The sequence below is a fragment of the Ruditapes philippinarum genome, unplaced genomic scaffold (genome assembly GCF_026571515.1).
Source record: "Ruditapes philippinarum isolate M1 unplaced genomic scaffold, ASM2657151v2 ctg1315_1_1_1_1, whole genome shotgun sequence".
Taxonomy (NCBI): Eukaryota; Metazoa; Mollusca; class Bivalvia; order Venerida; family Veneridae; genus Ruditapes; species Ruditapes philippinarum.
In genome coordinates this window covers 12,434-30,043 of record NW_026865692.1, presented here as the reverse complement: position 1 = coordinate 30,043, position 17,610 = coordinate 12,434, and the positions used below count along the sequence as shown (strand labels likewise).

The 17,610-nt window shown below is 33.1% G+C and overlaps 1 protein-coding gene across 2 annotated transcripts in view; it reads right to left on the bottom strand.

The window, feature by feature from the left end:
- LOC132730011 (fibropellin-3-like) overlaps window positions 1–17,610 on the bottom strand; it is a 29,044-nt gene that overhangs the window by 8,235 nt on the left and 3,199 nt on the right. Inside the window, exons 1-6 of one of the 2 annotated variants that reach the window (XM_060715856.1) lie at window positions 8,540–8,585; window positions 8,148–8,237; window positions 6,212–6,319; window positions 4,679–4,792; window positions 2,779–2,862; window positions 1,185–1,304 (exon numbers count right to left, since the gene is read on the bottom strand). In XM_060715856.1, the coding sequence (XP_060571839.1) occupies window positions 1,185–1,304; window positions 2,779–2,862; window positions 4,679–4,792; window positions 6,212–6,284 (391 nt within the window). In that variant the 5' untranslated portion in view covers window positions 6,285–6,319; window positions 8,148–8,237; window positions 8,540–8,585. Of the gene's footprint in view, window positions 1–1,184; window positions 1,305–2,778; window positions 2,863–4,678; window positions 4,793–6,211; window positions 6,320–8,147; window positions 8,238–8,539; window positions 8,593–17,610 lie in introns of those variants that run through there. The other variant, XM_060715855.1, reaches the window with a different exon arrangement.

Genomic DNA, 17,610 nt, shown 5'->3' with positions numbered 1-17,610 from the left:
GTCAGCGTTCCCGTTCCCGTTGCCGTCCGCAATCTTTAATCTTGATCATAACTATTTAAGTTCTTGGTGTATTGTGTTTATACTTAGCCACAACAACCATCGGGAGGAGACTAGACTTAACTTGACCTTGATTCATAAATGATCTTAAACGTAAAGGTCAAATGTCTAAATTACGCTTGATTTCTTAATATCTTTGCTACATGTATTAGTGGCTGCAAGTTTGTTATTTTTTAATTGGTTTATCTTCAAACTGGAACACAACACTCTTTTAGGATAGACCTTCACGTAAACTTGACAGACTTAGACCTTCACTCATCAATGACATTGATCTTGAAGGTCAAATTATTTAACTTCTCTTCTTCTTTTTTGAGTGTAACAGGATATGATGAATGGATTGACTTATAATAAAACACATGTTTTAAGATAAGGCCTGCGGTGGTGGCTTCTGTGAAATAGTTGTAAAATCCGACTTCAAATAACGAAGTTATGGGCCGGACACGAATTTGGAACGTACGGACGGACTGACGGACGAACGTTCTAACTGGCCAGTAATAATGTGGCTACTCTATTGTTCTCTGTATTGTTCTTTTAAGCCACACAAAAGAAAATAGCCATATAAAAGCAAAACGGAATAAATGGCATCAAAGAAAAAGAACAGTTACTTAATATCCCTCTAGCCACGTGAGAGCGGACTGACGGACGGACGGACGGACGGACACTCTGGCGACTATATGTTTCCCCCGAATTTTTTCGGGGAGCATAAAAATGAGGCATTTGGCGAAAAAAAAAATCATGAAACATACGTTTTCTAGTGTAATAAAGCCATTAACATCGTCAATTTCTAAAAAATGCTTAAGAAAAATCTATTTTTAGCACATGACCTATCTATTTTTAGCCCATGACCTACTAAACCATCGGACTGGAACCAATTATAAGACCTTTATAGAAAGTGACCAAAGTATAATTTCTGTAAAGAATTACTGCATTTTAAAGTAATTTTATATTATAGTGGATAACGACGAAAGGTTGACGGCCAAAAGTATACTCAGCGCGTTCGACCCGAAGTGCGTTGGAATGTTACAGACCACTGTGACGTCAGTAGCGCTAGAGTATGTCATAAAACATAATATATAATGGCATAGAATGACAAGGAGGAAATAGATAAAAAAAAATTAATATTTTACCAGTTTCGCAATTACTGCCTGTGAAACCCGAAAGACAATCGCAGGAATAACGATCATTATCCCAGCTTCTGCATATCGCTCCATTATGACAAGGTACGTTGATTTCACATATGTCATAATCTTGAAAATGAAATTTAATCAATGATAATATCATACAATAGAGATGAACGGTATTCCCTTCACTAAGACACGCTTAAACCTTTTAAGATATTGTCAATAAAAAAAATCAATCAGTCAATCAATCAATCGATCGAAAAGAAATTATTCAAAAAGAAATATGCATACGAAACATAGTACATTTATATCTTAAAAATGCGCAAATATTTATTTCATTTCGCTTAAAGCTGCATGACTTCAGCTGAGACAAAATACTTCAATAAAATCAAAGATGAGAAAAATGTACTAAGATTTTAGGAAAATAAAACGATTCAAGCTTCATGTAATAATTACATGTTATGTTCGTTTAATCTGGGACAGAAAGATTCGTCCCAGGTTAAATGGCAGATTTTTCAGTATTTGTATCTATTTTTCTACTGCGTTACTAACGCAGTCAGGGCATTTTTTGAATATTTTGACCCACTTTTTTGGCAATTAACGTGGGTTGTATGTGTAAATTGCTTACTTTTGGTTTACTTCACAATTTTATACTTTAAAATTAATTTTCAAATTTTTTACATGAAAATCAGCATAGATCTGGAGGCGTGCTGCTTTAAAAAGAGAAGATCGTATTGATGCAGCAGCAAATAATTTATTTGGATGTAGATTATGATTGTTTGTAGATACTTTGATAATTATGTTCTTTTCTGTGACAAACAAATAATCTGAAGTTTAAAAAAGTGTTGAAAATAACAATTACTTAAAAGCACACGATGCCTCAGAAATGAGTATTGGTTTCCTTTTTAACAAAGGCCAAACATGAGTTAAGGAAATACTAAATGAGCCGCGTCATGACAAAACCAACATAATGGGTTTGCGACCAGCATGGATCCAGACCAGCCTGCGCATCCGCGCAGTCTGATCAGGATCCATGCTGTTCGCTTGCAAACCCTATAACAAGTAGAGAAACTGATAGCGAACAGCATGGATCCTGATCAGACTGCGCGGATGCGCAGGCTGGTCTGGATCCATGCTGGTCGCAAACCCATTATGTTGGTTTTGTCATGACACGGCTCAAATCAGTATAACCGCAAATTGCAATAAAATCAGCAAGGCCAAAATATTGTTCAGGTTATTGGCCAATTTATAAATATTTGGAAACTATGACAGGGCACCAATAATAAATAGTTTTTGAGGCATTCCTTGTGCATTATGGGCCATAAAATCCCATTCTTGTAATAAAACGTCGTTTTTTGTACATATTAAAGATTTGAGCCGCGTCATGACAAAACCAACATAATGGGTCAATGCTGTTCGCTATCAGTTTCTCTACTTGTTATAGGGTTTCTAAGCGAGCAGCATGAATCCTGATCAGACTGCGCGGATGCGCAGGCTGGTCTGGATCCATGCTGGTCGCAAACCCACTATGTTGGTTTTGCCGTGACGCAGCTCAAATTTTGTTTATAACGTTTGGTTTTTACAAAGAAGTCAAACCTACGAATAATTGGAGTGCTGTCCGTTTCGCAAGATTCGTCATCCGGTGGACATCCTTCAACATGCACCGGCGGTAAACTTTTGACGGCTTTGTAAAGAGAGAATTACATTTAAAGTGAAGGATAAGCTATATGCAATGAATTTAAATGGCATTGTCGATTTATTGATACATAAATGATGTTCACATGAATAGTGTTCGCAAACAAAAAAATGTTCACGTACAAAATATAATACTGCTTAACTAAGCAGTATTTTAACGCTGTACCAACAATTTCGATTATGTTCCAGTCGCTCTTAAATAAACATAAAAAACATATTTTTTTAATACAGGTACGGTGGTACAAAGGTGACATGTGCGTGTTTTTATTTATCTCGTGGGAAAGAGATACTATGTCGTGGCCACGAGTTACTAGTATCTCGTGCGTTTTATTTTTTTTGTTGTTTTTTTTGGTTTTTTTTTGAAGATATGGAATATATCTAATCTCGAAGTGATATAACCTCAAATTTTCACTTTCCGCTCGTGAAAATATTCTTTTGGTCAGTTTTTCTTCGTTGTTGTCAAATTTGCTTAGTTTTTGTTATTTTGTACTCTGTACCACTAAAACGAAATTCTGTAAGTTAGCCACATTGAACATTTTATATACAAAATAGAAACATTTCAGCTGAAGGCAGAGTAATGAAAATAAGGAACAGCAAAGTGCTGCGCAACGTCACTGTGTACATGTATCATTACATGCCAAGAAGTTCATGGCCTTGTTTGATATAATTTCTGGACTGAAGATTTGCTATTTATAGGAAATGTAGAATCTAACATTTGCAACAGAACGGGATGTAGACAAACATTTTTCAACGTTTGGGAACTATATAAAATTGGTTTTTACTATAATAATTGTCGTCAATGATTTAGAACAGAACGTGCTTTTTACACATTTGCCAGTAGCGTATCCAATGATGTTTTACTGTATGATTTCGTATAGCGCATCATTGAAAGTGGTCATAATTCTTTGACTATAGTGTTGACCAATTACATGGATCGTATATCGTTGCGACGTTAACGGTCATGATCTTTTATGCAATATTTAGCGCTATAGCAATTGCGACATTTAGCGTTATTGCGACATTTAGGCCAGCTTTAAGTCAAGCTTGGCATTAAAATTCCTGTATGTTGTGATTGAGGTTGTAACCGTGTGTGTGTCTTTGCGTTTATTTATACTCGCCACCGGTTGTCCATATGGGCGAGTCCTCCAGAAGAGTATTAGTCATTTTAGATTTTTGAGGATAGTGCAATTACAGGTACAGAAAGATGCCCCAATTCGAGAAGCTTCTCCTGGTTCTTTAGCGTGCCAAGTGTTAAAGCACACATACACAGGACCTCGATTTAAAGTATCATCCGAAAGACTGATTAGTAATTTTAGTTGGCCAGCCCGGGAATCGAACCCACAATGTCGAGATTACAAGTCTCGCACTCTAACCGAATGAGCCATCCGGGCTAGCTGTTACCACACATAAGTGAAATTTTTATATGTATATAAATATGCTTATAAAACAATTTTCAAAAAACCGAAGAATATGTAAAATATGTACTGCAAATATTTGTCAATATTATAAGTAATCATTAAAATATATGCATTCATTTCTTACAGACAAATCTGACTTAGACTTTATAGAAAATACATTTCTTATAACCTCCCTTTATTAACATGAAATGTTAAATTCGGTAATATCTTTATAAATAATGCTCTTTAGATCTTACAATATTGATAAATCTTAATTTGACCATTATATTTATGATATAAAACCTTAAAAATTTTGTGTTACAGGATCTTTAAGTGGCGATGTTCCATTAGACATTGAAACAACACACAATTAAAAAACAGTCTTTGAATTGAAATGATTGAACTCACGTATTTGGCACCTACGGCCAACAAACCCTTCAGTACAATTGCAATGGAAGGCGTTATACTCGTCTATACAAGTTCCTCCATTTTCACACGGGTTTGTCGAGCACTCATCTATTTCTAAAAGACGAAATAAACATAACTAAAAAAGAGAAAAGTCAAGTCTAGATTACATTTGTTTCTAGGTACTTAGTCTATCATTCAATTTTGTTAAAGAATATTTTATTTAAAACCGACATAGAATCATTTGTTTTGTACCAATGTGTTTCATCAACCACTTATTAGTAACTCGTAGCCGAATTATGTTATTTGTGCGTCGTTTTTATTTGTTTGGGTCGTCAGACCAAACAAATAATGGTAGCGAAATTTCAGAGCCTAATGCTGTTAATTGCAAATGCCTAAAGTAGTCCACTTTATATGTACACTAACGCCGAAAAATTCAGGGGAAATCAATGCATAAAGATTGTCAAATGACAGGCGCATTAATTTCCAAGCAAAGTAGTTCCCGAATGGTCGAAGGTTTCTAGTATTGTTTCATTCTTTAAAGATATTCATGCTTATAGTAAGCTCCATGATTCTTTACATCTGTATTAAACAACAGGTTTAGCGTCGAAATAATAAGAGTTGCAAACCCTAATTTAGAATAATACGGTTTTCTTCAGGCTTTTAAAATATAATTTCACCGTGGCCGAGGGGTTAGCACGCTCGCTTATGAATCGAGAGGTCTGCAGTTCAAATCCGAGTTGAGGCACCTCATTTTTTCCAGTTTTAAGTCAAATAAACATTGTATTGACTATCAGTGTTGCATTTAGTCTTATAGCCAATTTACTACAGTTAAAACACTGGAAAGCATTGGTGGCACTAAACAAAAACAAATTGGTTTTTAATCTCACAACCTTCACCTTTCTGACATTCTGAGACCCAAACAAATTCAGCGCCTTCTGTGCTTTGATTTACTATTCAATACTGATGAAACATGGAACAAATGTTGACTGGACTATAGCATCTGTAAAAGCATGCTCAATCTTATATTTCATGTAACATTATCAACGATGGAACGTCTCTAAATTACCAAAAATCACTATTTTGCATTGGTTTTTTTTCTTCATCAAAACTGATTTCAAAGTGCTGCAACTTCTCAATGGATTGAGATAAATAAAAGGCTTTTCAGTGTTGATTACACGTTACCTTGCAATCGACTTGAGGCCATTTTTAGTATGTCACATGTCCAAAATTTTCTTGGCGATAAGGGGGACTGCCGCCCTTTAAACCCCAAACCACAGAAGGGGGCACATCCCCTTCATTTTGATTAGCATTTCCTGAGAATGCTATTGACACGTTTATTTGACAGGATGGAATTAAATGGCAACTGGATTAAACATAGTCATTATGAAAATGGGTATGTTTTTGTTGTCAAGTTGAAGCCAAGTTGACCTGAATTAGCAACATATTTAAAAAGAAAAGATATCACAATGGGGACGGACTGACCAATAAATGATTTTGACAAATGAATAGGATAAAAAAAATAAAATATCTTACCCGCATCACATTTTTTACCCGAATGTCCCGGTCGGCATTCACACTTGAAGTCGTCAGTTTTGTCAAAACACATTGCAGCATTATGGCAAATAATATCCGAACAGTTTTCTGGAATATTAAGATAAAGTTAAACTAGAAATGGGCCGCGTCACGACAATACCAACATAATGTGTTTGCGACCAGCATGGATCCAGACCAGCCTGCGCACCCGCGCAGTCTGATCAGGATCCATACTGTTCGCTTACAGACCCTATAACAAGTAAAGAAACTGAAAGCGAACAGCATGGATCCTGATCCATGCTGGTCGCAAACCCATTATGTTGGTTTTGTCGTGACGCGGCTCAAATATGGCCATAGGACACGAGTGCCCCATGACTCCACTGTTTCGTCAATCTTATGACTATATGTCAAATATTTTTGGACGGCACGTGTTACATGTTAAAAACTAAAAATCTTTTACTAAGTCAAGGGCAAGAACTTTTAAACACTGAATAAATCCAGAAGCGAACCTCATGGTGCATTAGTACACTGCTGTCTAACATTCTTGTAAACTTTCAGGCCTACAGGTCAAATACTTTTTGAGCGATGCATGAAGGCATGGACAATACCTCAAACAAAACTGAAAAAATTCACATGCAAAAGCCCAGGTGCACAGTGATGTTGATCATTATCCCTGTTAAGTTGGTTGATTCTAACTGTAGCACCCAAGGAACACATAACACAACATAATGGAACGGTTTTTACTAAGTCAAGGGCAATAACTCTACAAATACTGAATAAATCCACAATCAAACACCAGGTGCAAAACTACACATGCTGACCAAAATTCATTTCTATAAAGTTTCATGACTCTAGGTCAAATACTTTTTGACCTACGCACGACCCAACTTGAAAATTACAAATTTTTACTAATTCAAGGGCAATAACTTTAGAAATACTGGATAAATCTACATGCGAAACCCACTTAAGTGGGGGGCACACAATATTGATAATATCTGTCATATTATGTTACGTTTCGGATCGAATTATACCTCTCGAGGGTACTCCATTGGGCATTTATCTTCAATTTTAATTAAGTTCTAATTTATTTAGCTTTACCTAGGAATAACCACATCCTCCCAAAATATAATTGCTGTGTTTTCTGTTGAAAATTTGTTGTATATATCAGGTTCTTAAAATTTTTAGGAGTTACTTTTCGTGATTTTTGCTTACAGTCACAGAAAGAGATATAAACTTCAGCATACGCTGGGTATTAAAACAATACAGTCAGCATTCCGTTAACGGTATAGTCGTTACTAAGACATGCCTTGACATTTTGAAACATAAGTATGGAAAGACATCGACCATATATCAAGATGGAACATGCCTTTATAAAGCCAAAAAGCACACTATCACACTCACCTCAGAAACATTATCTATATAAATACAAGACATTAATGCTCAGGTGAGCTACTGGGTACAAAAAAGGGTTAACTGATATTCAAATTCAAATCTGTATATAGTCCGAATTTCATGGCTGTAGCTATACACGAGTATATACAAAAATGTAGGTCACTAGGTCAAAAACTAGCTAAATTGATATCAAAACTCTGAAGCTGTGGTTGTAGTTCATAATTCCATGCCGTAGCTCCCAGTACAAATAAATAGGTCAATGGGTAAAAGTATTGGCCAAAGTTCAATTCTGCCATTACGAATTTATTTTTGTAGTATACATTGTAGTTCTTTTTACAAAATAAGGTAACTGATTTAAAATCTAGGTAAACTAATGTCAAAGTTCAGGCCATTTCCAAATATCACCACGATCAGATTATCAGACCCATTTCCAATTGCACATATGCTTATTTTCTTTTCTCAAATTTCTTAAAATACGATTGTATACAATGTAGCTAAAACGCATAATTACCCGGGCTATCGGACAATATTTGAACAAACTTACCAAATTTCTATGTGCTTTTAAAGTAGAGGATGTTTTTATGTTATTTTCTTCTGTTGGCATGGCAACCTGAGTTCAGCATAGAATTGAATTCTATAAAGAATTTTGAAAATGCCAGAAATTACCCTACTAAGTTTTAACAGCAATGACCCAACGGTTAAGGAGAATATTTATTTAAATCTGAAGTTAACGACGTTGGGGTCCACAATCAACGTGTCATAAAACATGGATATTATTCTCTAGCGATTCAAAATCTTGACAAAAAAGATTTCCAAATATAAAATATACATATATGTTTTACTCGCTTCTTTTTAAAGACATACTTTGAGTGGAATGACTAAGTAAGAAATAAACACAGATCTAATGGTTTTTAAGTAAAAGAAGATTATTTTTACCTGCTCGGATAGTATTGACAAACAGCAGTAAAAGCATCGGTATACTCAACATTCTGAAAGTGCATACATTATTGGTACTACAGTAGTTATTAAATTTGATAATTAACTTTAAATTTGAATATCGTAGAAATTTCTGTTTATACCTACTTATTTAGATTTTTCGGAGAAGTGATATATTTCAAAGTCATATACCATGTATATCAGGTTTAAAAGTCATTAAATGGGTTTGCGACAAGCATGGATCCAGACCGGCCTGCGCATCCGCGTAGTCTGATAAAGGTTCCATGCTGTTCTATATCAGTTTCTCTACTTGTAATAGGGTTTGTAAGCGAACAGCATGGATCCTGATCAGACTGCGCGGATGCGCAGGCCGGTCTGGATCCATGCTTGTCGCAAACGCGCTATGTTGGTTTTGACATGACGCGGCTCATATTTCGTGATTTAGAAAGAGAAAACTTGGAGGTTTTTACATAGAAATAATGATCTATGAACATTTTAGATGTTTATTTTCCTAAATAAATAGCGCTGAATATGTAATTATTTGTCAAAAAAAGTAGCGAAATGTTGATTTTGACTTCCACACAAATAACTAAATCATTATAACTGTATAGATTGCCAAAATGCATCAGATGCGAATGACGGTTCATAACTTGCCGACGAGTAACATTTTGAAAACTGTAACAGAACACCAAACCTAATAAATAAATAAATAAATAAATAAATAAATAAATAAATAAATAAATAAATAAATAAATAAATAAATAAATAAATCAATCAATCAATCAATCAATCAATAAATAAATAAATAAATAAATAAATAAATAAATAAATAAATAAATAAAATAATAAAATGAATAAAAACCGAAATAAAAAGCCTTTGAGAAAAGAAAAATTAAAGCGTTTCTGGGGCATAAGGGGTCTTCAAACTTTTACATTGGGGAAATAAATGAGATGTGTGAAGTTGGCGGCCTGGCGGCCTGGCGGCGTGAAGTTGGCGGCCTGGCGGCCTAGCGGCGTGAAGTTGGCGGCCCAGCGGCCTGGCGGCCTAGCGGCGTGAAGTTGGCGGCCCAGCGGCCTGGCGGCCAAAAATTTTAATGTTCTAGAAATGTTTTTTTAACAATAAAACGGCATTTAATGAAGTTTTAAAGATAATTATTGTTATTTAAACGATATATCTAAAGAAAAAATCACTTTCAGAGATTTTTTTAATTTTGTCATTTTTGTGAAGTTGGCGGCCCAGCGGCCTGGCGGCCTAGCGGCCAAAAATTGTAATGTTGTAAAAATGTTTTTTTAACAATAAAACGGCATTTAATGAAGTTTTAAAGATAATTATTGTTATTTAAACGATATATCTAAAGAAAAAATCACTTTCAGAGATTTTTTTAAGTTTGTCATTTTTGTGAAGTTGGCGGCCCAGCGGCCTGGCGGCCTAGCAGCCAAAAATTTTAATGTTGTAAAAATGTTTTTTTAACAATAAAACGGCATTTAATGAAGTTTTAAAGATAATTATTGTTATTTAAACGATATATCTAAAGAAAAAATCACTTTCAGAGATTTTTTTAAGTTTGTCATTTTTGTGAAGTTGGCGGCCCAGCGGCCTGGCGGCCTAGCAGCCAAAAATTTTAATATTGTTAAAATGTTTTTTTTAACAATAAAACGGCATTTAATGAAGTTTTAAAGATAATTATTGTTATTTAAACGATATATCTAAAGAAAAAATCACTTTCAGAGATTTTTTTAAGTTTGTCATTTTTGTGAAGTTGGCGGCCCAGCGGCCTGGCGGCCTAGCAGCCAAAAATTTTAATGTTGTAAAAATGTTTTTTTAACAATAAAACGGCATTTAATGAAGTTTTAAAGATAATTATTGTTATTTAAACGATATATCTAAAGAAAAAATCACTTTCAGAGATTTTTTTAAGTTTGTCATTTTTGTGAAGTTGGCGGCCCAGCGGCCTGGCGGCCTAGCAGCCAAAAATTTTAATGTTGTAAAAATGTTTTTTTAACAATAAAACGGCATTTAATGAAGTTTTAAAGATAATTATTGTTATTTAAACGATATATCTAAAGAAAAAATCACTTTCAGAGATTTTTTTAAGTTTGTCATTTTTGTGAAGTTGGCGGCCCAGCGGCCTGGCGGCCTAGCAGCCAAAAATTTTAATGTTGTAAAAATGTTTTTTTTACAATAAAACGGCATTTAATGAAGTTTTAAAGATAATTATTGTTATTTAAACGATATATCTAAAGAAAAAATCACTTTCAGAGATTTTTTTAATTTTGTCATTTTTGTGAAGTTGGCGGCCCAGCGGCCTGGCGGCCTAGCAGCCAAAAATTTTAATGTTGTAAAAATGTTTTTTTTACAATAAAACGGCATTTAATGAAGTTTTAAAGATAATTATTGTTATTTAAACGATATATCTTAAGAAAAATCACTTTCAGAGAACTTTTTTATTTTGTCATTTTTGTGAAGTTGGCGGCCCAGCGGCCTGGCGGCCAAAAATTTTAATGTTGTAGAAATGATTTTTTAACAATAAAACACATACGCGTTATTTCATACTTGTTCGTGTTTTTGATAATATCGATCAGCCGAACAGGACATAAGAATGGCAGACTGGATCGCAGGCTAATATATGGTGTACAATTTCTGTAACAAATTTGAATTGTCCTTTATGAAGTTTTAAAACATTTTTTCTGGTCCCATCCAATTTATTATCCCCGTTCAATCCATGAGTATAAGTCATCCTTTACTGACTTTACAAAATAACTTTTGCTTACACATTTATTAACAATAACTCATGATTACAGATGGGGCTATGGTCATACACTAAATGATTACCTCCTTGTTATTGGATGAAACTGAAAAGTTGAATGGTTGGGATTCTGATTGCTAGCACAAGTTATTCGGGTAAAAAATGTATTGAATGTTTCCATGTTGTCATTTTAACGCTATTTTTTGTTAGTTCAAAACGTTAACTTGTAATTTTTAAACATTGATTTGTTTTAACATTTGTATATGTTGTATGTTGCTTGTAAAAGTATGTAGTTGTTTACATTATTATCCTGAATCACATGTTTGTCAATATAACGTTTTGCTATTGCTGTACTTTAACACTTCATTCTTATGGTGTTGTATATACGGATATTCCCAGAATAAATATACAGTACCTTTGCTTTGTAAGGTTTTGCTCCCATTTTCCATCTGCATCGCATAATTGTTATACCTCAACATCGCATAAATTATGGTAAAAAAATACATTTTGTTACAATGGTGCCAATATTTGGAATAGAAACTTATTTTATAACGGTCATATTATTCTTTAAAATCTTTTGAAAATAAAAATAAAAACATAACTTGTACACGAAATAAATATCTTTATAACCATATCATTATGTTATAATACTAAATTATGCATGTATATAATAAATAAAGTATTGTTATGGCGAGTGGTTAGCGCGTCGAAATAGTCAACTATGTATCGCTCACCGTGTGGGCACAAACCAAGACAGGGGCAAGCCGTTATTTCTTGAGCAAGAAACTAAACACTAAATGAACAAAGGCTACCAGGTCACGAAACAACGGAACTAAAATGGCGAGAGGTCGAAAGTACGATGACGATGATACGATATTATGCCGAGTTTTCAACATCGTGGTTTCATTTGTTTTTGTTGTTTTTTTTTCTATTTTTTTCTTCTTTATTTTTTCGACTTTTAACCATCATAAATATGTTTTAACGCTGTTTCGCGTTATATGTGTGTCGTGATGGCTGTAATGGGACATCGTGGAGATCCCTCAAGAGCAATATTCCAAAGCAAATATATATAGTTGACACTTGCAGTCTCTATTTTCTTTGGAGTCTATTATTGAGAGATAATAAATTATATTATACCTCATTTGCATACGGTCTTCTATATTCAATATGACGTCATCCGGTCCAAAAACCGCATACAGACCGGGGGCGGTCCATAATTCTTACAAGTAAAATGGTTTCCTGCGGGGAACATTTTAAATGATATAAGATATTTCATTTAACTATTTTCAACATTGTTTGGGGGACAACATATAGTCGATCAATATAGAAGAAGGTCATTGGAAACTGGTGACCGTTGATGACCGGAGAAGGTCGAACATAAATTAAAACAATTATTTCTTTTTAAGAAAATGATTCAATAGGCCTACCATTTTATGAATAATTCCGAACAAAAAAATAAGTAAACACACAAGTTTACGCAGAAAATATCCCTATTTATTATGGCATATGCCACTACGATCGAATATTTCAATTAGTATGTATCTCAAATTTTACAGACAATAAATTGTTTATATTAAAGAAACATTGATAATTTTCAAACACATCATTCAAGTTTTTCAACCTTAAACGGTAAAATATTTAAACAAAAATTACAAATATCACGTAACAGTTATTTTGTTCTAATTAGATGTAATTCTGCCTAATTCCCCAGAGGTAAATCCGTCACGAACCGGCAAACGGTATTCAGCCAGGTTTTCGAAAGTTCAATTAACCAATCATGTAAGGTTTACATATCCCGTGCTCCTCCATGTACCGAAAACAGGTCACGTGCTCCTCCATGCCTCAAAAGTTAAACGCGTATCAATACCCTGCGGTCTCCAGACCGCAGGTTAAACGTAGCTTTCACGACGTGCGAATTTCACGACGACACAAACAGACGATAACTGTCAAAATGGATAGGCGATTTGTCTCTTTATCAGAGACATAAATGTACTACATGTTGATCAAAAGTCATGATTTTTTTTTAATTTAGTTATAAATTTTATTTATACTGTTTGTGAAATTCTTAAAGTCCGGGTTATTTTGCCTAGTAACATTAAATTAATATTGAATTTCATTAACAAAAATGGAATCACAACTCCTAAATCATCGGTAATCGGAATATTAAAAGAAGAGCATACACAAAATCCGTTTAGGGTTTGAGATATTTCACACACTGAACAAGTAAAATTATTATTTGAAAGCAAATAATAGTAAAAATGACAGCACAAAACAAGGGGATGAAAGGATTTAGATTCGGTATAATAGAACAAATAAAACATGGCCTTTTCGTGGAAAATGCAAGTTTAGGGACTAGTTGGTCAGACTTCGGAAGGTATATGGACCTCAGCTGCGCTTCGGGCCAGACCAACCAGTCCGTAAGCTTGCATTTTCCCCGAAAGGCCATTTTTTATTTCTTAAATAAACCCCATATATCATTTCCGATATAGGGCCTTTTCTGTTCTAATATGTTTGAAACCGGTTGTACCGTCCACAAAACTGGATCCCGCGATAACGCAAAAAGTACTGAAAATATTTTTATGAAACTTGATATATGGATAGATGGCAGTATGGAGATTATGCACGTCTTTTTCTTTTCTTCCTATGTTGAAAATTCTGGTTGCTATGGCAACAAATAGTCTGAAAATATGGCAAATTTAATATAAGTCAGATATATATCTGTGATAACGTTTGTGTAGATGAGCTACGCAATTCGCTGGTCAGTGATTTCCAGCAAATATTACGAAAATTTTCAAACAACATTTTTTAATTATAATTATTTAGTAACATAATGGTCAAGTCTACTATAACGGTGTAAAACAGATATCATATTGTATTTATCATCTTTCAACTATATAAATAAAAAAACTACTAATTTGCCAACTGTCAACTTAACGCAGTAGGTAAGACTGTTAGTTAAATTTCTATTTGAATATCAATGCAAGGCATGTTCGATTCGCAAAAATTATTTCTGTATGAAGAATATTTTTATTGTGTTGTTGTTATTTTTTTTATTTACTTCTCATTTCACTTTTTCTTTTGTTTTCAATGTACACAAGATAAAAAATATTATAATCTGTGTATTAAAATTATTAGATATTGTAACAAAACTACCTTGATATCCCAATTCATTTGCATATATCATAAAATTGATAAAATAAGGAAAGAAAAATGTTAGACAATTTCTTAGGCTCGAACTCGTGGTAAAATTTTAAGTCGTATCGTATACCAACAACTTTACCAAATTTGCCATAAAGTTGTTTTAAATGGTACTTCTTATCTTGTATTATATTCTCTTCTTCAAAAAAGCTGTTTTACCTATTATCCCGAGATGATAATTTGGTTCTAACGGTACTTGGGAAAGTCAATTAAAGGGTAAGTCTGCATATTATCGGAGATTGAAAGTGTCAACGACTATTATAGTATAATTTCTAATAAAAATGTGTACCATCGTAGTGGTTAAATTGGTAAATCAGGGTCACTGTAACTTCTTATGAAATGCACTCACAGGTTCGAAACCGACGCTCATACATGACATAGTGATGATGTTATTTTTTTTTTTTTTTTTTTTTTTTCTTTTGTTTGTCTTTTGTATGATCGTTTGAAAATATTTTGTTCTTCCCAATTTCTTTTTCTATTTTTTTTTTTGTTATTTGTTTCTTGTTCCCCTCGTTTTAAAGCAAACTGCTACATGTCAAGTGATTAATTAATTAATTAAATTTAGCATTTTAAAAATCAAACAATTTTAAACGCACTACGATTACGAAATATTTTATAACTTGAATATATGGATCAATATATAACATACTTAACTTCATTATATTGTTACATTTATGATGATGTCTAACTGTACACAAGTGCATATCAACCCGTGTCCAAAAAAACAACAACATTGAGGCATCAATGAGGGAATTCGGTAGTTTCATATAATAACCGGTTTATTTGTTATAAGTCGATATTACTAGTAATACATGTATCATACAAATACTGTACATCTTTTATGAATATTTCAACATTATATCGTTTACCATTTAAGTAGTAATTTTATATGATACCAGATCTTCAATATATGGATCCAAGTAAGTCATGTATGGAACCAGATGCTATTATATGAAACCGAATTATCAATATATTAAATCAATTTTACAATATATGAAACCAGTTTATCAATATATGTAACCGAAGTAGCAATATAAAAGTTGATTTTCACATTATATGATACCAGTTCTTCAATATATGATACCAAAGTAGCAATATATTGAACCAAAATGTCATTATACTGACGGGACTTTTTTACAGGCTGTATTCTATCCTTGCACCGGTATTACAGTCCTTGTTTAAAGAACATCGTGCTTCACTGACTGCATACTGACTGCATACTATAAGGAAATATTTGAAATTAACGTCACATTCACTTAAAATGGGCTGGGCAGGCAAAACTTATCGTTATATATGTAGGAGTTGTATGTCATAATTTAAGCTATTGAGTCGTACTGACCATTAACAAAAACATATTTAAAAAATAAGTTCATCTCGACCTTTACCTTTGATCAAAAATAGGCAGTGCCAGAAGGACACATCAAGGTTAATCTACTGACAAAGTTAAAAAAAAACTTGTCAAATAATAATTGATTTCATGAAAAAGTTTATGCATTGTAATAACAGAACCCAGTGACCTCGGTCTTTGACTTGTTGACTTGAAAATAGGCTATTTTGGTTCCATATAATGACAATTGCTATCATAGAATGTAACATCAACTTATATACTAGCTGCTACTTTGGTTCGATACATTAATAAAATGGTTCCATATGTTGTAAAAATGACTTAATATAATGATAATTCGGTTTCATATAAGGGCATATTGAATATCTGGTATCATATAATGTGACAATCAACTTATATATTGATACTTCGGCTCCATACATTGATAAAATGGTTTCATATATTGTAAAAATGAATTAATATATTGATAATTCGGTTTCATATAAGGACACCTCGTTCCATATATTGTTACTTTGGTTCCATATATTGAATAATTTGTATCATATATTGTAATAACCAACTCATATATTGATACTTTGGTTCCATACATTGATAAAATGGTTTCATATATTGTAAAAATGAATAAATATATTGATAATTTGGTTTCATATAAGAACACCTTGTTCCATACGTTGTTACTTTGGTTCCACATATTGAATTATTAGAATCATATATTGTAATAACCAACTCATATATTGCTACTTTGGTTCCATACATTGATAAAATGGTTTCATATATTGTAAAAATGATTTAATATATTGATAATTTGGTTTCATAGAAGGACACCTGGTTTCATACATTGCTACTTTGGTTCCATATATTGAATAATTTGTATAACCAACTTATATATTGCTACTTTGGTTCCATTCATTTTTTCTTTAGATATATCGTTTAAATAACAATAATTATCTTTAAAACTTCATTAAATGCCGTTTTATTGTTAAAAAAACATTTTTACAACATTAAAATTTTTGGCTGCTAGGCCGCCAGTCAGCTGGGCCGCCAACTTCACAAAAATGACAAACTTAAAAAAATCTCTGAAAGTGATTTTATCTTTAGATATATCGTTTAAATAACAATAATTATCTTTAAAACTTCATTAAATGCCGTTTTATTGTTAAAAAAACATTTTTACAACATTAAAATTTTTGGCTGCTAGGTCGCCAGGCCGCTGGGCCGCCAACTTCACAAAAATGACAAACTTAAAAAAATCTCTGAAAGTGATTTTATCTTTAGATATATCGTTTAAATAACAATAATTATCTTTAAAACTTCATTAAATGCCGTTTTATTGTTAAAAAAACATTTTTACAACATTAAAATTTTTGGCTGCTAGGTCGCCAGGCCGCTGGGCCGCCAACTTCACAAAAATGACAAACTTAAAAAAATCTCTGAAAGTGATTTTTTCTTTAGATATATCGTTTAAATAACAATAATTATCTTTAAAACTTCATTAAATGCCGTTTTATTGTTAAAAAAACATTTTTACAACATTAAAATTTTTGGCTGCTAGGCCGCCAGGCCGCTGGGCCGCCAACTTCACAAAAATGACAAACTTAAAAAAAATCTCTGAAAGTGATTTTTTCTTTAGATATATCGTTTAAATAACAATAATTATCTTTAAAACTTCATTAAATGCCGTTTTATTGTTAAAAAAACATTTTTACAACATTAAAATTTTTGGCTGCTAGGCCGCCAGGCCGCTGGGCCGCCAACTTCACAAAAATGACAAACTTAAAAAA